Source organism: Pan paniscus, chromosome 18 (assembly GCF_029289425.2).
Source record: "Pan paniscus chromosome 18, NHGRI_mPanPan1-v2.0_pri, whole genome shotgun sequence".
Lineage (NCBI taxonomy): Eukaryota > Metazoa > Chordata > Mammalia > Primates > Hominidae > Pan > Pan paniscus.
In genome coordinates, this window is record NC_073267.2 from 56,886,867 (window position 1) to 56,910,984 (window position 24,118).

Sequence of the window (24,118 nt, forward strand, 5' to 3'; positions counted from 1 at the left end):
ACATACACACACGTATAGTTGTCAATAAGAACTAAAGTGAATAAATAAAAACTGAATATATATATATATATATATATATAGTTGTCAATAAGAACTAAAGTGTTAATAGGTTTATAGTTGAAAGTAATATTCATTAATCCTTCTACCGTTGAAGTTGCTCTTTGGAACTGGCTAGCCATATTCAGAAAATGGAAAGTAGACCCCTTCCTTACACCACATACAAAAATTAACTCAAGATGGATTAAAGACTTAAAATATAAAACCTAAACTATAAAAAGCCTAGAAGAAAATCTAGGCAATACCACCCAGGACACAGGCATAGGCAAATATTTCATGATGAAAATGCCAACAGCATTACAAGAAAAGTAAAAATTGACAAAAGGGATCTAATTAAACTAAAGAGTTTCTGCACAGTGAAAGAAACTATCATCAGGGTGAACTGACAGCCTACAGAATGGGATAAAATGTTTGCAATCTATCCATCTGACAAAGTTCTAATATCCAGAGTCTATAGAACTTAAACAAATTTACAAGAAAAAAAAACCATTCAAAAGTGGGCAAAGAATGTGAACAGATACTTCTCAAAAGAAGACATTCCTGTGGCCAAAAAACACGAAAAAAAGCTCAACATCACTGATCATTAGAGAAATGCAAATCAAAACCACAATGAGATACCATCTCATGCCTGTCAGAATGGTGATTAATAAAAAGTCAAAAAACAACAGATTCTGGCAAGGTTGTGGAGAAAAAGGAACACTTTTACACTGTTGGTGGGAGTGTAAGTTAGTTCAATCATTGTAGAAGACAGTGTGGTGATTCCTCAAAGACCGAGAGGCAGAAATACCATTTGATCTACCAATCCCATTACTGGGTATACACACAAAGGAATATAAATCATTCTATTATACAGATCCATGCACATATATGTTCCTTGCAGCACTATGCACGATAGCAATGACACGGAATCAACCTAAACCCTTGTCAATGATAGACAGGATAAAGAAAATGTGGTACATGTATACACCATGGAATATGATGCAGCCATAAAAAGAATGAGATCATGTCCTTTGCAGGGACATGAATGTAGTTGGAAGCTATTATCCTCAGCAAACTGACACAGGAACAGAAAACCAAACACTACATGTTCTCACTTATAAGTCGGAGCTGAATGATGAGAACACATGGACACATAGGGTGCGGGGAACAGGACAAACTGGGGCCTTTGAGAGGCAGGGGCTTGGAGGGAGAGCATCAGGGAAGAATAGGTAAGGGATGCCGAGCTTAATACCTAGGTGATGAGATGATCCATGCAACAAACCACTATGGTACACATTTACCTGTGTAACAAACATGCACATCCTGCACATGTATCCCTGAACTTAAAAGCTAAAGAAAAAAAGTTGCTCTTTGTACAAATTATAGTTTTTCAGCAATAAAAAGCAGATACCATATTTTTCAAGCAACTGAACTCACATAAAGTATAATATTTTCATATATGTGCCCAACTCCATTTGAAGGCTAAGGTCACAAATAAAAACTGCTCTGATTACAAAAAAAGAGAAACAGAGGAAAAAGTGGGTCATTCTAAGCCACACTGAGTGTATTCATTGACATTTCTTGACCTCTGTAGAAAATTCCAATTACTAGCTTTTCCCACACAAGAAACAAAATTATATCAAAGTTTTCTAATTTGTGGGCATCATCACCCTTAATCTCAAAGGATGAATTTGTCAAAGAATGAATTTAAATGTAATTAATGTCAGCTGTAGCTTTTGGTTGCCTGTGGTAACTGTTCTTCATATGACTGCTAATCCACCCACTTTTGAATGATCAGCTTATATTGAATTATCATTATTTAAGATATCCAGGTAAAAGCAGTTACTAGGAGATGGTTCTGGCATGAAGAAGAATCTACTTCTCCAGGCTGCCTAGTTCTTTAGTCCTGTGGTCTTCAAACATCTTTGCCCAGATATGCTTCGAAAGAATTTTGAATGCTGAAAAACTATATACCAGCTAACACATTAAATAATTTCTAAGAAAACAATCTAAACGTTTTCATCAGCACAAATAGCTGCAAAATAGGTAATATTTGAATCTATTATAATTATTAAAATTTTAAAATAAAATGATTACTTTAAAAATGCATCCAGTGGAATATAAATATAACTGAATTGTCATCCATCCCCCATCATCCACAAAAGAATTCCAAAACAAAACAAAAAAAAACACATAAAGGTCTACTTGAATATTCACAAATTGTACATCTTTCCTTTTTATCCTTGAACTTGTACTTCCATTCCATTTTTCTCAGAAAACTTTATCATGATGTAAAATGATTTTATATGTGGAGTCTTTTTAGTGATGGTTCTGGGATAATTCTCCAAAGAAAAAATACATGTATGAACTATCATATAAAATAAAGTTTGTATACATATGTAACAAACCTGCACATTGTGCACATGTACCCTAAAACTTAAAGTATAATAATAATAAAATTTAAAAAAAATCAGCTAAAAAAATAAAGTTTGCATTTAATTGGTTTTGCTCATGGATCTCAGCGTTTAAAAAAACTCCCTTTGAAGTTGAATCATTTAAACTGTCAGCACACAATTGATGAAAATACATTTTATTAGTTTGATAATTAAGCCAAAGGTAAAATTTTATTGGAAACGCATTTTTAAGAGTGAACAAAGCTTTAAAATATATTAGTTTATTTATCCTTAAAATAATATGCGTTCTTCCTAGAATGAGACAGTATCCAGGCATACAGTCTACTCTTACTTTTCATTTTCATAGATGTAAATGCTAAGAAATCTTGCTCATGTGAAAAGGCAGATTAGAATGAAAAAAGGTTTATTACAGCAAGGATTCTCAGTTTTTTGAACCCCTCTGTAGTCAAATACAAAAAATCACAGTTACTTATCAACAAAAATAACTTTCAGTGCTCTATCCATTAGGTCTTCTTCCTTTAAGCTGTTCAAAGTAAGCAGCTGGAAAGCCCTTGAGTTGTAAAAAGATGCATAATCAATTCATTAGACCCATTTGCTTCTCAATTTTTGAGAAGTAAACCAAAGGCATTACAAACGTTTATCAAATAACTATAAGCACCACTAAAAAAATAACTATTAGCTATACCAATTACTCTTCATTTAGAGGCACCTCATTTAATCAAGTAAAAGTAGGCTAATAAAGGGTTTGAGAAATCTTTTTATTGTATCTTTGCCAATAATATACAGTTTAATAAAATATTTCTACATTTTTGTATGCCTTAATATATTTTGATCAAAATATTCCTGGAAATGTAATATTAAGAAACTATTCTTAGTTTTTTAGGTGTGATGAACATGTTGTGATTATGTATTTTTGAAAACAAATCTTTAGGTGGGTACAGTGGCTGGCACCTGTAATTCCAGCTACTCAGGAGGCTGAGGTGGGAGGATTACTTGAGCCTAGGGGTTCAAGACCAGCCAGAGCAATACAGTGAGATCCTATCTCCAACAACAATTTTAAAAAATTAGTCAGGCATGGTGGCATGCATCCATAGTCCCGGCTACTCAGGAGGCTGAGGCAGGAGGACTGGTTGCGGCCAGGAGCTCAAAGCTGCAGTGAGCTATGATTGTACCACTGCACTTCGGCCTGGGTGACAGAGTGAGACTCTATCTCCTGAAAAAAAAAAAAGCCTTATCTCTTAAGGATATATGTTGAAATATTTATAGATTCAAAATGTCCAAGGTGTAAAAAAAGGAAAATGGAAGAAAAGTTGTGGATGAAAAAATAACTGGGTACGAGCTGGTAACTGCTGAAGCTGGGTGACAGGTACATTCTATTAGAAGCATATTCACTGTCTCATTCAGCTACCTTTCTATATGTTTGAAATGCTCCATAATAAAATGTAAGGAGTTGGGGGTGGAGCCAAGATGGCCCAATAGGAACAGCTCCAGCCTACAGCTCCCACTGTGAGTGACGTAGAAGACAGGTGATTTCTGCATTTCCAACTGAGGTACCGGGTACATCTCACTGGGGAGTGCCGGACAGTGAGTGCAGCGCACCGTGTGTGAGCCAAAGCAGGGTGAGGCATTGCCTCACCCGGGAAGCGCAAGGGGTCAGGGAATTCCCTTTCTTAGTCAAAGAAAGGAGTGACAGATGGCACCTGGAAAAACGGGTCACTCCCACCCTAATACTGTGCTTTTCCAACGGGCTTAACAAACCGCACACCAGGAGATTACATCCTGCACCTGGCTCGGAGGGTCCTATGCTCACGAAGCCTCACTCACTGCTAGCACAGCAGTCTGAGATCAAACGGTAAGGCCACAGCGAGGCTGGGGTAGGGGCGCCCGCCATTGCTCAGGCTTGAGTAGGTAAACAAAGCGGCCTGGAAGCTCAAACTGGGTGGAGGCCACCACAGCTCAAGGAGGCCTGCCTGCCTGCCTCTGTAGGCTCCACCGCTGGGGGCAGGGCACAGACTAACAAAAGACAGCAATAACCTCTGCAGACTTAAATATCTCTGTCTGACAGCTTTGAAGAGAGTAGTGGTTCTCCAGGCACGCAGCTTGAGATCTGAGAACAGGCAGACTGCCTCCTCAAGTGGGTCCCTGACTCCTGAGTAGCCTAACTGGGAGGCACCCCCCAGTAGGGGCGGACTGACACCTCACACGGCTGGGTACTCCTCTGAGACAAAACTTCAGAGGAATGATCAGGCAGCAGCATTTGCGGCTCACCAATATTCGCTGTTCTGCAGCCATTGCTGCTGATACCCAGGCAAACAGGGTCTGGAGTGGACGTCTAGTAAACTCCAACAGACCTGAAGTGAGGGTCCTGACTGTTAGAAGGGAAACTAACAAACAGAAAGGACATCCACACAAAAAACCCATCTGTACGTCACCATCATCAAAGACCAAAGGTAGAAAAACCACAAAGATGTGGAAAAAACAGAACAGAAAAACTAGAAACTCTAAAAATCAAAGCACCTCTCCTCCTCCAAAGGAATGCAGCTCCTCATCAGCAACGGAACAAAGCTGGATGGAGAATGACTTTGACGAGTTGAGAGAGGAAGGCTTCAGAAGATCAAACTACTCCAAGCTAAAGGAGGAAGTTTGAACCAATGGCAAAGAAGCTCAAAACTTTGAAAAAAAATTAGACGAATGGATAACTAGAATAACCAATGCAGAGAAGCCCTTAAAGGACCTGACGGAGCTGAAAACCACGGCACGAGAACTACGTGACGAATGCACAAGCCTCAGTAACCGATGCGATGAACTGGAAGAAAGGGTATGAGCGACGGAAGACGAAATGAATGAAATGAAGCGTGAATAGAAGTTTAGAGAAAAAAGAATAAAAAGAAACGAGCAAAGCCTCCAAGAAATATGGGACTATGTGAAAAGATCAAATCTATGTCTAACTGGTGTTCTTGAAAGTAATGGGGAGAATGGAACCAAGTTGGAAAACACCCTGCAGGATATTATCCAGGAGAACTTCCCCAATCTAGCAAGGCAGGCCAACACTGAAATTCAGGAAATACAGAGAACACCACAAAGATACTCCTCGAGAAGAGCAACTCCAAGACACATAATTGTCAGATTCACCAAAGTTGAAATGAAAGAAAAAATGTTAAGGGCAGCCAGAGAGAAAGGTCGGGTTACCCTCAAAGGGAAGGCCATCAGACTAACAGCTGATCTCTCGGCAGAAACTCTACAAGCCAGAAAAGAGTGGGGGCCAATATTCAACATTCTTAAAGAAAAGAATTTTCAACCCAGAATTTCAAATCCAGCCAAACTAAGCTTCATAAGTGAAGGAGAAATAAAGAAAAGAATTTTCAACCCAGAATTTCAAATCCAGCCAAACTAAGCTTCATAAGTGAAGGAGAAATAAAATACTTTATAGACAAGCAAATGCTGAGAGATTTTGTCACCACCAGGCCTGCCCTAAAAGACCTCCTGAAGGAAGCGCTAAACATGGAAAGGAACAACCGGTATCAGCCACTGCAAAAACATGCCAAATTGTAAAGACCATCAAGGCTAGGAAGAAACTGCATCAACTAATGAGCAAAATAACCAGCTAACATCATAATGACAGGATCAAATTCACACATAACAATACTAACCTTAAATGTAAATGGGCTCAATGCTCCAATTAAAAGGCACAGACTGGCAAACTGGATAAAGGGTCAAGACCCATCAGTGTGCTGTATTCAGGAAACTCATCTTACGTGCAGAGACACACATAGGCTCAAAATAAAGGGATGGAGGAAGATATACCAAGAAAATGGAAAACAAAAAAAAGGCAAGGGTTGCAATCCTAGTCTCTGATAAAACAGACTTTAAATCAGCAAAGATCAAAAGAGACAAAGAAGGCCATTACATAATGGTAAAGGGATGAATTCAACAAGAAGAGCTAACTATCCTAAATATATATGCACCCAATACAGGAGCACCCAGATTCATAAAGCAAGTCCTTAGAGACCTACAAAGAGACTTAGACTCCCACACAATAATAATGGGAGACTTTAACACCCCACTGTCAACATTAGACAGATCAACGAAACAGAAAGTAAACAAGGATATCCAGGAACTGAACTCAGCTCTGCACCAAGCGGACCTAATAGACATCTACAGAACTCTCCACCCCAAATCAAGAGAATATACATTCTTTTCAGGACCACACCACACGTATTCCAAAATTGACCACATACGTGGAAGTAAAGCACTCCTCAGCAAATGTAAAAGAACAGACATTATAACAAACTGTCTCTCAGACCACATTGCAAACAAACTAGAACTCAGGATTAAGAAACTCACTCAAAACCACTCAACTACATAGAAACTGAACAACCTGCTCCTGACTGACTACTGGGTACATAACGAAATGAAAGCAGAAATAAAGATGTTCTTTGAAACCAACAAGAACAAAGACACAACATACCAGAATCTCTGGGACACATTCAAAGCAGTGTGTAGAGGGAAATTTATAGCACTAAATGCCCACAAGAGAAAGCAGGAAAGATCCAAAATTGACACCCTAACATCACAATTAAAAGAACTAGAGAAGCAAGAGCAAACACATTCAAAAGCTAGCAGACGGCAAGAAATAACTAAGATCAGACCAGAACTGAAGGAAACAGAGACACAAAAAACCCTTCAAAAAATCAATGAATCCAGGAGCTGGTTTTTCGAAAAGATCAACAAAACTGATAGACCGCTAGCAAGACTAATAAAGAAGAAAAGAGAGAAGAATCAAATAGATGCAATAAAAAATGACAAAGGGGATATCACCACCGATCCCACAGAAATACAAACTACCATCAGAGAATACTATAAACACCTCTACGCAAATAAACTAGAAAATCTAGAAGAAATAGATAAATTCCTCGACACATATACTCTCCCAAGACTAAACCAGGAAGAAGTTGAATCTCTGAATAGACCAATAACAGGCTCTGAAATTGAGGCAATAATTAACAGCTTACTAACCAAAAAAAGTCCAGGACCAGATGGATTCACAGACAAATTCTACCAGAGGTACAAGGAGGAGCTGGTACCATTCCTTCTGAAACTATTCCAATCAATAGAAAAAGAGGGAATCCTCCCTAACTCATTTTATGAGGCCAGCATCAACCTGATACCAAAGCCTGGCAGAGACACAACCAAAAAAGAGAATTTTAGACCAATATCCTTGATGAACATTGATGCACAAATCCTCAATAAAATACTGGCAAACCGAATCCAACAACACATCAAAAAGCTTATCCACCATGATCAAGAGGGCTTCATCCCTGGGATGCAAGGCTGGTTCAACATACGAAAATCAATGCACGTAATCCAGCATGTAGACAGAACCAAAGACAAAAACCACATGGTTATCTCAATAGATGCAGAAAAGGCCTTGGACAAAATTCAACAACCCTTCATGCTAAAAACTCTCAATAAATTAGGTATTGATGGGACGTATCTCAAAATAATAAGAGCTATCTATGACAAACCCACAGCCAATATCATACTGAATGGACAAAAACTGGAAGCATTCCCTTTGAAAACTGGCACAAGACAGGGATGCCCTCTCTCACCACTCCTATTCAACATAGTGTTGGAAGTTCTGGCCAGGGCAATTAGGCAGGAGAAGGAAATAAAGGGTATTCAATTAGGAAAACAGGAAGTCAAATTGTCCCTGTTTGCAGATGACATGACTGTATATCTAGAAAACCCCATCGTCTCAGCACAAAATCTCCTTAAGCTGATAAGCAACTTCAGCAAAGTCTCAGGATACAAAATCAATGTGCAAAAATCAGAAGCATTCTTACATACCAAAAACAGACAAATGGAGAGCCAAATCATGAGTGAACTCCCATTCACAATGGTTTCAAAGAGAATAAAATACCTAGGAATCCAACTTACAAGGGATGTGAAGGACCTCTTCAAGGAGAACTACGAACCACTGCTCAATGAAATAAAAGAGGATACAAACAAATGGAAGAACATTCCATGCGCATGGGTAGGAACAATCAATATCATGAAAATGGCCATACTGTCCAATGTAATTTATAGATTCAATGCCATCCCCATCAAACTACCAATGACTTTTTTCAGAGAACCGGAAAAAACTACTTTAAAGTTCATACGGAACCAAAAAAGAGCCCGCATTGCCAAGTCATACGGAACCAAAAAAGAGCCCGCATTGCCAAGTCATACAGAACCAAAAAAGAGCCCGCATTGCCAAGTCAATCCTACGCCAAAAGAACAAAGCTGGAGGCATCATGCTACCTGACTTCAAACTATACTACAAGGCTACAGTAACCAAAACAGCATGGTACTGGTACCAACACAGAGATATAGACCAATGGAACAGAACAGAGCCCTCAGAAATAATGTCGCATATCTACAACTATCTGATCTTTGACAAACCTGAGAAAAACAAGCAATGGGGAAAGGATTCCCCATTTAATAAATGGTGCTGGGAAAACTGGCTAGCCATATGTAGAAAGCTGAAACTGGATCCCTTCCTTACACCTTATACAAAAATTAATTCAAGATGGATTAAAGACTTACATGTTAGCCCTAAAACCATAAAAACCCTAGAAGAAAACCTAAGCATTACCATTCAGGACATAGGCATGGGTAAGGACTGCATATCTAAAACACCAAAAGCAATGGCAACAAAAGACAAAATTGACAAATGGGATCTAATTAAACTAAAGAGCTTCTGCACAGCAAAAGAAACCACCATCAGAGTGAACAGGCAACCTACAGAATGGGAGAAAATTTTTGCAACCTACTCATGTGACAAAGGGCTAATATCCAGAATCTACAATGAACTCAAACAAATTTACAAGAAAAAAACAACCCCATCAAAAAGTGGGCAAAGGACATGAACAGACACTTCTCAAAAGAAGACATTTATGCAGCCAAAAAACACATGAAAAAATGCTCATCATCACTGGCCATCAGAGAAATGCAAATCAAAACCACAATGAGATACCATTTCACACCAGTTAGAATGGTGATCATTAAAAAGTCAGGAAACAACAGGTGCTGGAGAGGATGTGGAGAAGAGGAACACTTTTACACTGTTGGTGGGACTGTAAACTAGTTCAACCATTGTGGAAGTCAGTGTGGCGATTCCTCAGGGATCTAGAACTAGAAATAACATTTGACCCAGCCATCCCATTACTGGGTATATACCCAAAGGATTATAAATCATGCTGCTATAAAGATACATGCACACGTATGTTTATTGCGACACTATTCACAATAGCAAAGACTTGGAAACAACCCAAATGGCCAAAAATGATAGACTGGACTAAGAAAATGTGGCACATATACACCATGGAATACTATGCAGCCATAAAAAAGGATGAGTTCATGTCCTTTGTGGGGACATGGATGAAGCTGGAAACCATCATTCTCAGCAAACTATCGCAAGGACAAAAAACCAAACACCACACGTTCTCACTCATAAGTGAGAATTGAACAAAGAGAACACATGGACACAGGAAGGGGAACATCACATACCGGGGACAGCTGTGGGGTGGCGGGACGGGGGAGCAATAGCATTAGGAGATATACCTAATCTAAATGACGAGTTAATGGGTACAGCACACCAACATGGCACATGTATACATATGTAACAAACCTGCAGGTTGTGCACATGTACCCTAAAACTTAAAGTATAATAATAATAAAATAAATAAAATAAAATGTAAGGAAAAAACAAAAAGAAATTTAGAACTGCTGATCTAGTTCATTCAATTTACAGAAAATGTCTGCCATATAACCTAATTCGCAAAGCCAGTCCTTACTATAAAAGCTGTTTCCAAATGAAAGTCATTTTCTGTGAGAAAGAGTGTGACCTTGTTTTTTATTTTCAATTCAAATAAATGTGCTAATATGTGTTTCAAGGAACATTATAAAAACTGCTGAGAAATGACTCAATGTATATTGTAGGACACATTGTTAAAAGCAATCAAGAGTACAATAATGTAAATCAGATAAAACTGATTTATCTACTTTTATAAAATAGGTTATAAAAATAAGATTGTAAAGCAACATGCTATTTCTCATTAATTAACTTACAGCAATGCAATATAATGCAGCTAAAATAATTTATGTTACAAGAAATATGATAAAAGATGTAATAGTTCTTCAGTAAATTTATGTGCATAGTCAACTCTGGGGTCTGGCTTTTGGAGTACTTAGTGTATTAAAAAAAGAATAACACTATGTCTTTCTCATTTTCTTAAACATGACAAACTTTTCCTATGAATTTAATAAAAGAAAAAGGTATATACTGTAAAAAATTATTTGGCTCAGAAGCCAACATGTAAATTTATTTATTAGGCGATAGTATTATTACATTAACAGGATACAGAAAATAGTAAAAATAAAATTTCATAAGATAAAATAAGATGCTTCACTTTAAATGGAATTTTCTTGATATGATTTTATAAAATATGCTACATTATAGAAAAAGATACCAAATATACAACAAATTATGCAAAAGCTTTATCTACGAATTTGATGGTCCTAGAGAATATTCCAGTCACATCTGCAACAATCATTTTACCTTCCAAAATCACTTTGGCATGAAAGTTACCTTCTTTCCAATTAATGATCTGTCCTGGGATACAGTGCTAAGAACAGTTATAAGATCTGCTTTTTGGAATGTGGTTTTTCTTACAGATGCTCTCTTTTCTTTGATCTCCCAAGGGTCTCTCTCAACAATAATGGATTTTTTGACAATACTCATGTAATGAAATGGCAAAGTCATTAAAACAAAAACTGTCATGCTACCACAACCCCACTCCAGTGCATCCGAATTCAGAATACATCAACATGGACCATGATGTCTGCTTTTGTATGCAAGCTTCATGTTAAGAGAAATGTACATTAAAAAAAAAAAAGAAAAGAAAAACTGGAAGTTCTATTAGTTTGAGATATCTTAGTTAATTATAAGAGATTCCTCAGGCCAGGCGCGGTGGCTCTTCCTGCAATCCCAGCACTTTGGGAGAGCGAGACTCCGTCTCGGGGGAAAAAAAAAAAAAAAATTCCCCCACGTTTGATATCTATGGGTTTTCACACCCCAGCACATCACCATTAGTAAGATTTAGGAAATGTAAGGAAGACAGCATTCTCATGTGAAGGAGAAAGTTATAGTGAAAACAGGTATACTCTCAGGCACATCAATTTTAGCTAAGAACACCTATGAAGCCTGAGATTCTAGAAGTTGACATGCTTAAAATGATCTGTATTTCCATATTCCTTTGCAAGTCTTTACTTATGATAAAGTAAACAAACACAGGCTAGCACATTGTGTTTTCAAAGATGGTCACATTATTTCCCATCTCACATGCTCTTTTGCATTCAATTTTGCCGTGCCTGTTATCAGGAGGTAGAGTCTATAATCTACTAACTCCACTTAATCTTAGCTAGTCCCATGACCTATTTTGACCAAGAGAATATAAAAGAAATGACACTTGTTTAACTTCCAGGATTGGGTCTTAAGAGACATGCAGTTTCTGCCTACGTTTCATGGAATGCTTTTGAAAAGCACCCATTATGCTACAATGAAGTCCAAGCTAGCCATGGAGAGAGAGGGGGAGGCCATATGAAGTAGCACCACCAAAGGCCCCCTGTGACTATAATAATGATGGTACAAGAACGAAGGCAAAAGCACAGCCTTTAGAACTTGGAAGATCCAGATTCAATTCCCAGATTTAGCATTTATTTACGTATTTGTGAGCCTGTGGTAGTCACTTAATCTTTGAATTAGACTCTTCAGTCACTGTTAGCCACACAAGCTATCTGTTGTAAGAAAGAAAAAAAAAGAGGTAACTGATGTTAAGTGCCAACCCCAGACTTACTTGATAAACATTTAATGAAACAACAACAAGCTTGTTTGAGATACTCTTTGTTCTCTTATTTCCCTATCCAACTCTGAGCCTCCAAAGGGACAGATAAGCTGTACAATTCCATGGTGTGCCTCCCCAGCAAGATACACAAAAGACTGGGAAAAGCATCACTAGAGAACAAAGTCACTCTGGTAAATTCCTCATGAATCACTCACTCTGGGCTTCAATGAGAACTCAAAGGTGCGGTTCTGGATAAATCTTAAGGACCTCTCAGCACTAATGTCTCAGGTACATAAGAGAAAATACGAAGATTTCTTACATAAGAGAAAATATGAAGATTTCTTTCAGTCATGTTTTATTATACTTTGTCCCAATGTTTCTACCTTCCTAGGGGGTGCAACAGTAAGACTACACCTAAGAGACAGCACTGACTACTAAGACAGGCAAATACAGTGGAAGAACAGGCAGTCTGAAAAGAAGCACGCGTCCCACAGTTGAACTCACACCTCCAGTCAGGACTACTGAGAAACTCACTCAGGAGCTGGAACTCAGAGCTTAGGCCTCCAGACTGATGAAAATCAAGTATTTGCAAGGCATTTTCAACAGTGTATACACTTTGAAAAAATGCAACTAGAATCTAATGAAAGAGGACTTAATCTATATTTTCAGAAATTATGATTCTGATTCATTTCACCCTAAATTGAAATGGTAATAGATACTAATCTTACTCAAAGCCTGCTATATACATGGATTTTTCAACTATACTAGTTTTTTTCTTTTTTTTTTTTTTGAGATAGCGTCTCACTCTGTTGCCCAGGCTACAGTGCAGTGGTGCAATCACGGCTCACTGCAGCCTGGACCTTCCTGGATCAACAATCTTCTCACCTTAGCCTCCCAAGCAGCTGGGACCAGAGGAGTGCACCATCATGCTCGATTAATTTTTTCTTTTTCTTTGTATGTAGAGATGGGGTCTCCCTGTGTTACCCAGGCTGGTCTTGAACTCCTGGGCTCAGGTGATCCTCTTGCCTCATCCTCCCAAAGTGTTGGGATTACTGGCATGAGTCACTGCCCCTAGCCTATACTAGTTTTAATATATACACAGGTATTAATAGTAATGAAATAAAGCAAAATGGTTTCTCCCCAAACAAGGAAACAAAGTTTTAATATATTCCAATAAAAGGAAATGTTACTATCAATTTTTTTTGCACAGAAACTGTAACACTATACTTTTCTCAAAAGAAGATGATCTTTCTGAATTACAAATATACATCTAAAAATTATTAAGATTTAACTAAAAGGTGAGTAAATTTTGATAACATCTTAAAACCATTTACTTAGAAACAAACAATTTCACTTAAATATAATACTACCAATCAGAACATAAAATAAAGCAGTATAAGTCACCAAGAAATCTGAGGTAATTAACTTTTAAATTTTTATTTATTTATTTATTCTGAGACAGAGTTTCACTCTGCTGTCGCCCAGGCTGAAGTGCAGTGGTGTGATCTTGGCTCACTGCAACCTCTGCCTCCCAGGTTCAAGCAAAAATCTGAGGTAATTTAATTGACCCCTCCATCACATCTGGTGGGACTATAGGAAATAAAATTATAGACCCTTAAGAAATGAACATGCCACTTGAAATAACCACCATATAAGTCATGTGCTAAAAGTTTTTCACTATTTCTGCAGTTTAACTTTGAAAAGAAAAAGGTTAGGGTGAGAAACACTGGGAAAAGAAATTAATGTATCTCTAATAGCACAGTTCCTTTAGGAAAAGAGAAAAGTTAAAAAACTGATGTAACGTTTCCATGGAAATACTGATTAGAAAAAAATACCTGATCTCTCAGATTTTACTAGATTCCTTTTAACAATAGTATTAAAAATATGAATGTTGTATGGGATGAGAGGGAGGGTGCTGCCAGGGGAATCTGAAGAAAATATAAATGATCTCAAAGTTATCTTTTTTTGTTATGGGTATTAACGCTGATTACAAAGTCAAAAGCTGCCTTGAGTATTATTTGGTTTTATTTTGTGTTATAAACCTCATCATAATTTTCATATTCTTACTAAACAATAGATTTAAGTGATACAATATCACACTTCATTAAAACAAATATTTATAATATTTTCTGTAATGTATCAGCAAACAAACAAAATCAACAGTAAAACTGAAGGGTGATTTAATAAATCAGTCATTGGTTATAATGTGAGAAAATATGAAAGGCTAAATGGAAAAATGGAGATTTATTTCTTCTGGATTGATAGTAGCTGACTACATTTAAATAGAGAATACAGTTTTTTTGATAATGGAGGGGCAAAATCTACCCACACAACAGTTAAAAATGATTGCTTTCAGTGCTACTTATACTATATTCAATATTTTCATGCGATCACTTGTGATGTAAACAGTGTACGGCAAAGTATATATCTGTCACATACCTACATTAATATCTCCAAGTATACAACTTGGGCCTGACCCAGAACGTATTTGAACTCAGTACGTGAGTCAGAAAATTTTAACAGACCAACATTATATTTGGTTTTGACTAAAATTACAGGTACAAGTGTTTTCACTTCAACATTAAAAACAATATTCTGAATGAGTATGCAACATCAGTTTCCAATGTCCTCTTATAGAAAATGCTCATTAACAATAACGTCACATCACTGCAGAAGCTGCTGTGACACTTAATAGCTAGGTGTTATTTCTAAGTAATATGGCACATTATTACATTATTTCAAGTCATTATAAGTGAAGTTGAAGCTCAAACTGAAGTCTCACCTTTGACCATTTAACACACTTCAATTATCTCCTGAACCTCATTAGATGCAGTGAGTGCCCTTCCTGTCCCTGTTAGATAACCCACTGTACCAATTATAAGGAATTCTTCTGCTTATCACCACTGCTGTTTAGACTGATCATCTGTACCTTTAGTCCAGCCAAACTGGTTGTGCTCTCTCAGATTTGCATGTCTGCACTAAGCCAGGTTATAGCAAGGGCTTTCTGCTATAATTCTACAGAAGCATTTCACACTGAATTTAAAGATCATTGCATGCTTCCCAAACCAAAGCGCTGGTCAAATTCAATTAAAGATAATCTTGGGTTTGGCATATCCATAAAGCATAATATTTAAGTTGTAAAAGGTAGATTTCTTGATAAATAAGATTAGGCTGCCAATCAAGGTCACGTGAATAGCCCAAAATGTCAATGCTGATGACTTTTTCACTTATGCACCTATGTACATATCTTATCTGTTGTTTATAAAACTGACATTGCTTAAACGTATTTTTCACATTTTAGTAACATATTAATGTTTGCTGCCACAGAGGCATATTCAGCTTTCTGTTGTCTGAACCATGATATTGTTAGACTACAGTCATTCTAAACAATGCAAATTTCTGTCAGCTTATATATCTTCAAACTGGCATCAGGACAAATCTTAGATGCAAACTTATCACTTAGATATGGTTAGCTACTATTGTTTAATTTGTAACTGAGGTTCAAATGACAGATATCCTAAAATACCAGAGTATTATTACTCTAGTATATTGGACCAGAATATAACATATAAAAAATAAAGTTGGACATGTCTTCAGGCATAATGTTTTAAAATCTGAACTTGTTCATGAAGCAGAGAAAAAAAATCTAATATAGAATTAAGAACAAATAAAGAAGCTATGGCACTATTCCATAATATTCTAAATAGTTTTCTCGCATATTAAGTAAAAAATCTGTACAGGTAATAGAAGTTTTATTAAAACTTTGTGAATTATCAACAATAGCTTTTTCACTTTCAATTTCTAAAGGTCAAACTACATCAGATTAAAGATATTCCAATTATTTCCCTGACTAAAGTGAAGTTACCACAAAATAAAACAGGCCAGAAGTCACCATCACATCCTCAATCACATGTCTGCCTTTGAAGAGAGGAAAAGAAAGGACAGGGTTTTCTGAGCAGTCCCCATTTGCTGTGGAAGGAGCGGAGTGGTGGTGGGGAGTGGACTGTGTTTTCCCTGCACCCCACCTGCACTCAATTCCACTTGGATACGGCCACAAAAGCAAATCAGGATCTCCTTCCAATTTGTCTCTAAAGCAAGACTCTCTTCAAGATATTTTTCAAAGTTTGGAGAAAAAAACAGGTTTCTCATTCAGGATTCACAATAATTATTTCAAAGTTCACTATTACTAGCATCAAAGCGCCCATATTCTTTATTAAAAACCTACAGAAAAAGTAATAGGGGATCTCCCATCCAAGCACTAACCAGGTCTGACCTTGGTTAGCTTCCGAGATCAGAAGAGATGGGGCGCGTTCAGGGTGGTATGGCCGTAGACCAGAAAAAGTAATAGGAAATGTTAAAGTGTCTCTTCAGAATACCTTAAAAATTTTCACAATTTACTCCTCTGCATACCTACAAATCACATTTCAAAAGTGAATCATAAAAACAAACTATTTCTATAAAACACAAAGAGAAAAGTCACTAGAGTTCCAAGTAGCTGGGAAAGACAGATTGATAAGGGTGGTCCTTTGTGCTTTCAGAAAGACAAAAAAGTAAATAAATGTGTTCTGTACTCTTGAACTAAACTTTACCTTATCAGATACAGAAAAAAAATTAACTGGGTTGAAGGTATCTTATGAAAAGTATCTTGCTATCAGGAATTCTTGTGCTACGAGACCAGTTCTATTTAAATCCAGAGTAATTACAATGGCTATCTTGGAATTCCAAGATTCCAGGCACTTTTCCCTAAGAATTGCATACTTAGATAGTAAGAGAGGCCTAGCACACATACTGGTGAAGGATAATGTATTCACTGACAAGTTCCCAGAGCTTAGAGGAGTGCTTATATTACTAGACCATTATTGACTGCTCACTGAACAAATGACAGAAAGAAACAAATCTTACCAATTAAAGTCTAGCAGCTAACATGACTAAGGTACTAAGGTAGGGAGGATCCACTCAAGACTGCAGGTATCCTCCCTATTTACGTGAAATCTATCCATTTCAAAAACATTTAATGAAACAATATTTAAATGGGGACCTGTAAAGTTTCAATCTCTAATTTTTCAAAGAGATAAAAGGAGTAAGCTGGCCCTTGGAAAGCAGGTGCAGGCCAAATCCAAACTATTTGAGAAAGCTTATATATATTAACCAAATGCCCACTTAAAAATCTTTAAAAACAAGGATTTCCAATGAGCTATTTTTTCTCCAATGGTTAAAGTAGCAGCAATATATACGATTAATTACATAGTTATAATCATATTTACTCACCCTCCTAATAGTATCTGTGGCTGGTTGGATTCATTTGTGATACCAAAAATATCAGGAATTAGATCACCATTGAAACTGAAAAAAAATTAAAACAATAAGCAGCTATTTCTTTAAATTCTAACTTCTAATTTAGCTTTAAAAGAAACGGTAACTTTTGGGAAGTGTGGTAGACATTACAATGCTCGCCAGCATCTGGTGATAAGTAGTAAGTCAAATGTCAGCACAAGTGACATGTGTCACTTTTAGGCCAAAGTGTATAATTTCTGTTACCAGCCCCACCAGCTCTCTCCAGGCTTGCCATGGCAATGAGAAGGCATTGTGATTCAGATGGACTAGCTACAAAGACAGTGGGCTCTCTGATGGCCTGACTCTAAGCAACAGCACAGAGCAGAGCCTGTTGTTGACCCACACCGGACATATAGTAAGAGCAAGAAATAAATTCGTTTTGTGAGATTTTGGGTATGTCTGTAATCTTTGCATTATCTAGACTACCCTTGAATGATAAGGATATGGCACTAATTCCTAGAAACTTACTTCAGAATCCTAAGCCAACTTGTTTACTTAGATGGGCTTAGGAGAAATAACCTAGAAAAATAATCCTAGTTGGTATAAAACTTCATACTGCCCATTGAATATTTTAACAACAATGAAAAAATACACAACTATGAAAGAAATCTAGCGGGGCACCGTTAAGAAGATTAATCCATGGATTTACAGTTCAGACTTCTAATGGCCACTGACACACTGCTGTATGGGTATGATTTTAATAACTGTAAGAAAGACAGTACTGGAAACAAGAATGTGGCCAAACTTTGCTCTAGTCCCGGGAATGATCTCGACCTCTACTAAAATACGCTGTCAGAAATTTGCAAATCCAAATTTACATCAATTATTTAAATCAATTATGCTGGTACATGAGTCTACAGTGAGAATATAAATGATAACACAAAGCAGGAGTTATATTATAAAAAGAACAAAAATTTCTCCTTAATATAGGAATCTTTCTAAATTTCTAGAGGAAACTGTATCCTAAATATCAAATATAACAGTTTTACTCAAAAACAGGTATCTTAATTCTTTCAGTAATGACAGCATAGATCCATAACGGACACATTTGAAGCGACTGAAACAAAAACACAAATCTCTTCTACTTTCCAAAATAATAAATTTCATTTTTCTTTGTCCTATCTGATGGCAAATAAATACAATATAATCAAAGGTACAGGCCTCTGAGTGAATTTGGTATTTTTATTACTAAGCAAAGTAGTTTCCTATGTGAAGATTTTATTTTATGTTTAAGTTTAAAATCGTTTCAAAGGAAGCAAGCCCATACTTACTCCATAATTAGTGGCTCATCTTGAAAAGTCCTATTGAGTATGGTCATATTGTTAGTATCTGCAAAAAAGATATATATTATGAATTAGCAGGCATTTTATATTACTTTTGATATCTACACTTAGGAAAAAATATTCTTCTACTCTTTTCTAGATTTATCTCTGATTTATTCCAACTATTATCATTAATGAGATACTATAAATCTAGTTCAAATGAACATCAAGCTTACAAAGACAAAATATTGGGAGAATACATTCTACAGTGAAGACTAGCATTACAATAACCTCCTTTTGAGGTATGTATCTAAATATTTGCTAGCTGAGTCTTTGTCTTTACACAATTTAGTGCTAGAGAGGTTGACAATTAACAAGGTTTTGGTGTAAAGAAGGCCACATATGCAAAACTTCCTGGTTCTAAAATGTACATGCTTATATACAAGCTTTCTGCATGGTACTCCCTCTGTAAATATTTATTGACTTAATGAATATAATGTATTGCGATTACTGTTTACATTCCCAAATGGTGCAGAAAACATGACTGAAATTTGGCTCCATGAACAAAGTTGCCTATTTAGGTATAACTAATTGGCTTTTCAGATAAGGCTTGATGATTTGTGACTAGGTATGGTAGACTGGCTCTCGAACCATACTTCAACTTTTTTGTGCTTTCCTGTGCTAAGGAGACTAGAAACCAAAAATAGCATTTTCCAGATATTGTTGCATCTGAGATGCTGAATAAAAGTTAAGCCTTGCCAATCAGATACACTGTGAGTCTTAAAGGCATGAATGAGGTAAAGGCTGTTTCTCTGCTATTTCTATCTGTGTCTGCTCACTGAATTTGGGAGTATCAAGAGACCAGGTGCAGCATTCATTTTGCTAGTGAGAATCACTGCAGGCACAGCATCATTCTGGCAGCAGTTGTGTAACTAGCCACTTCTGATAGGGGAAAGAGGCAGTAGCTTTTCTGATGATATTGGGATTGCTCCTGAAAGCTCAACCTAGAGTTTATTCTTTAGCCATCTCAATGATTCTGTGAGCCACTAAAACCCTTTAATAAATCTCTGTCCTCTTTAAGCTAGTAAGAATGAAGTTTGTCAGTAGAAGTGATCCCTACCCAGTTCAGGGTTGAAAAAGAAAAATCAGGAAATAAACTTTGAAAAAAGGTTTTACAATTATTGACACCCAAGAACAGTATTTTGAACTGATTTCAGAACAATATTTTGTTACATTTACCTTCATATTCAATGATAAATATTGAAAATTTTTAAAACAAATTCACCTAATGTTTGATTTTGTCCCCAGAAGATAACAGCTCCTAATTCACTCTTGGCATAATTTTTGGGAAGATATGTCAGAAGGACATCCATTTGAGAATCTCCATCATAATCCCCAGGGACTACACTTGTTATCAATGCACTGTGATTCCTAAAAGAAACAAGCATTTACAAATATCAGACATGTTGTAATGGAAAAGGACAATTCTGTATTTCTACCACACAAAAATATTTTCAATGAAAAACTTAAAACTTAACAGAACTGACTGATTGCCTTCTCTTTCCTATCTTTTCATCCGTCACGTATTTAGACCTCTTTGGTCTAAAAAAGAGTTCAGAATGAATGCAGAATAGTCTCAAGAAACAAGACAAATCTGAAATATGTCGAGAGAAAACGTGTTTATTATGTTCAAGCAATGGCTAGTATAGCCCTTCTATATAGTTCCTTTGTCAAGGACACCAAGACATTCGGATGGTGTTTCTAACAAATGGAGGCTCATAATTGCTAAAGCAGTAAGCATTATCACTGGGATTTTTCAATTAAAAGATATTACTTATAAAATATTTAGTTTGGATTTTAACATAAATTCAAAATTTACAGTAAAAATTTAAAAATCATTTTATTTCTGAAAGCTAGTAAATTAAGAATGGAATTTTTTTTAACCAAACGTGGCAATCAATATAGCATCCAAACATATATATCTAACTTTATATGTATATTGTTATTTTTTCCTTTTCATAGGTATTGATATATTTTTATTAACAAAATAATTCTAAAATTATTTATATGAATCTTGAAAGCTTAACGTCCTGCAGTCTTATTGTCTGAGCGACCCAAGCAAAAATTAGGCCTTAAATTCATTTTATATTTAATTCTACTCAGATCAAATAGCAAGACAGCAAATTTCCAATTAGACAGTAGTTAATTACTTTCTTAATGCATCAGTGGTAGTTCTTTCTCCCTCTCACTCAGCAAGGTAAGAACCAAGTGGTGTATTTCTGGAAAGTCTCAGGAATTGAGGATTTAAATTACAGTAATGGGTAAGGTTTTGGCCTTAAGCTAGATACAGCAGTTAACCAAAAGTCTACAAAAGGAACAATTTAACCCTTGCCCACAGCTCTACCCTATTTCTAGAATGTTAGTCTGTCAAGAACATACATGCAGGGCAAAAGATAGTAGACTAGTCCCACTAGGCAATGCATTTCCAATTATTTCTTTTGCACCTTACTTGAAAAGGTGAGTAGACACCTGCCTTCTGAAGAAAATTTTGACTATTAAAGAGAGCTAAAACAAATAGCAATAAGGAATCTGAAGAAAACAGAACTAATGCAACAAAAGAAAACTTCAAAATTACACTTGAGAAAAGAGAAAAAAGTCTGTCTATAAAAAAAAAACAAACAAACCAACAACAGTATGCTAAAAGACAACATCAGTAAGAAAACAAAAGAAAAACCTCGGAAATTAAAAATGTGACACCTGGCTGGGCGCGGTGGTTCACGCCTGTAATCCCAGCACTTTGGGAGGTGGAGGTGGAGGTGGAGGTGGGTGGATCACTTGAGGTCAGGAATTTGAGACCAGCCTGGCCAACATTGTAAAACCCTGTCACTATTAAAAATACAAAAAGTAGCCAGGCGTGGTGGCGTGCATCTCTAATCCCAGCTACTTGGGAGGTTGAGGCAGGAGAATTGCTTGAACCCAAGAGGTGGAGATTGCAGTGAGCTGAGATTGGACCATTGCACTCTATCTAGCCTGGGCAACAGAGCAAGACTCCATCCCCCACCAAAAAAAAAAAAAAGGACTTAGAATTTAAAAGAGAAAGTTGAGAAAACCTCCTGCAAAGGAAAATAAAACAAAACTAAATGATAAAAATAAGAAACAGATAAGATAAAGGAATAAAGGATGAACCCAGGCAGACTAATAATCAACTGATAGAAATTCCTAAAAGAGACAACCAAAAAAATTTTTCAAAGAAATATTTAATAATGTAAGAGTATTTCAAAAAGCCCCCAAGGATAGAGGCCTCTAGCTTGAAAGGGCCCACATAATGCCTAGCATAATAAGTAAAGAATAATCATTCCTGTAATTGCAGCACTTTGGGAGGCGAAGGTGGGAGGACAGATTGAGCCCAGGATTATGTGCCTACAGTGAGCTATGATTGTGTGACTGCACTGCTTTTTCACCTGGGTGACAGAGAAAGACCCTGTCTTTATCAAAAAACAAATCTATACCAAGGCACATCATCATGAAATCAGAACAAAATAGAAAAAGAAGACACTCCAATAGCTTCCAAAATTAAAACAATTTACATTTAAAAGATTAGGAGAAAGAAGAGGGTTGAATTTTAAAACTGCAACCCATGAAGCTAGAACACAATAAGCTAACCAAACTTTTAAGAGTGGGTAGATGCCAGGCGCGGTGGCTCATGCCCGCAATCCTAGCACTTTGGGAGGCCAAGGCAGGTGGATTGCCTGAGCTCAGGAGTTTTGACACCAGCCCGGGCAACACGGTGAAACCCTGTCTCTACTAAGATACTAAAAAATTCGCTGGTGTTGTGCATCTGTAGTCCCAGCTACTCAGGAGGCTGAGGCAGGAGAATTGCTAGAACCAGGGAGGTGGAAGTTCCAGTGAGCTGAGCTTGTGCCACTGCACTCCAGCCTGGGAAACAGAGTGAGACTGTCTCTAAAAAAAAAAAAAAAAAAAAAAAAAAAAGGGTGGGTAGAAAAACTTTTTGGATGTGACAGGACTTATCAGGCATCCTTTCTCAGGAATTTCTGGAAAGACACACCCCCGTGAAGTAAATGAGGAAATTTCTTTTTTTACATGGGGAAATTCCCCACATAGTAAGTCTACAAAAGGCCTAGAGAATGAATCCAGACTGGATAGGAATGTAGAGGATCCAATGGGAAAAACAAAAATGCATGACAGGTATATGGCAGATATGATGGAATATCTGCAAAGAAATTAAGGGTATGTACATAGAAAACTATGCAATCTATTTTTTAAAAAGCAATCATTTATTCCAGTACGGCAAGCTGCACAAAAAATGAAGTACTGTCCCAGCACTTTGGGAGGCCGAGGCAGGTGGATCACCTGAGGTCGGGAGCTCGAGACCAGCCAGGCCAACATGGTGAAATCCCATCTCTACTAAAAATACAAAAAATTAGCTAGGCATGGTGGCAGGCACCTGTAATCCCAGCTACTTGGGAGACTGAGGTGGGAGAATAGCTTGAACCCGGGAGGCAAAGGTTGCAGTGAGCTGAGATGATGCCAAGGCACTCCAGCCTGGGCAACAGAGTGAGACTCTGTCTCAAGAAAAAAAAAAGAAAAAAGAAAAAGAAAAGAAATACTGTACATTACTTGGTTCTGAAGTACATAGACACCACATGGTTAAAAGGTAAACAATGATTACTAATTTAACAAAAAATTATGATTTAATTACACTGGGACAATGTAGATAAATTATGTTAGTTAAAAAACAAGAAATGAATATTTAAAAATGATAATTCAAGAAATTAGTGTAAAATTTTATTTTAAAATATGGTAATAAACACTAGAAGAGTCAGCTACAGGTTTTAAAAGTGGTTGCATCTGAGAGAGAAACAGGGGTGTGGGGGAGAATAAGGGTGAAGAATAGTTATTTTTACTTTGAAAAATATTTTAAATTATAACACAAACAAGAGTTTCTAAATTTTGAAAGTACATTGCATTAATAAAAAAATTAATTGGGATATTTGTTTTAACTTATCAGAACACATGCCATTTACATCCTTTAAATTTCCTTAATTTCTAATAAAAAAAAATCACCTCTATGCAGTTAGTTCACTTCTCATATACACTCAACTTCAGTTTCTTCCCCACTCCAAGCATGCTGACATTCACTACCCAAAAACACTTCTCAAGGGAA

General features: G+C 36.8%; 1 protein-coding gene across 1 annotated transcript in view; it reads right to left on the minus strand.

The window, feature by feature from the left end:
• Nucleotides 1–24,118, minus strand: part of ITFG1 (integrin alpha FG-GAP repeat containing 1) — a 302,379-nt gene that overhangs the window by 274,952 nt on the left and 3,309 nt on the right. Inside the window, exons 3-5 of the mRNA XM_003819828.5 lie at nucleotides 20,219–20,364; nucleotides 18,943–19,000; nucleotides 17,606–17,680 (exon numbers count right to left, since the gene is read on the minus strand). Of these exons, the coding sequence (XP_003819876.3) occupies nucleotides 17,606–17,680; nucleotides 18,943–19,000; nucleotides 20,219–20,364 (279 nt within the window). The remainder of the gene's footprint in view (nucleotides 1–17,605; nucleotides 17,681–18,942; nucleotides 19,001–20,218; nucleotides 20,365–24,118) is intronic.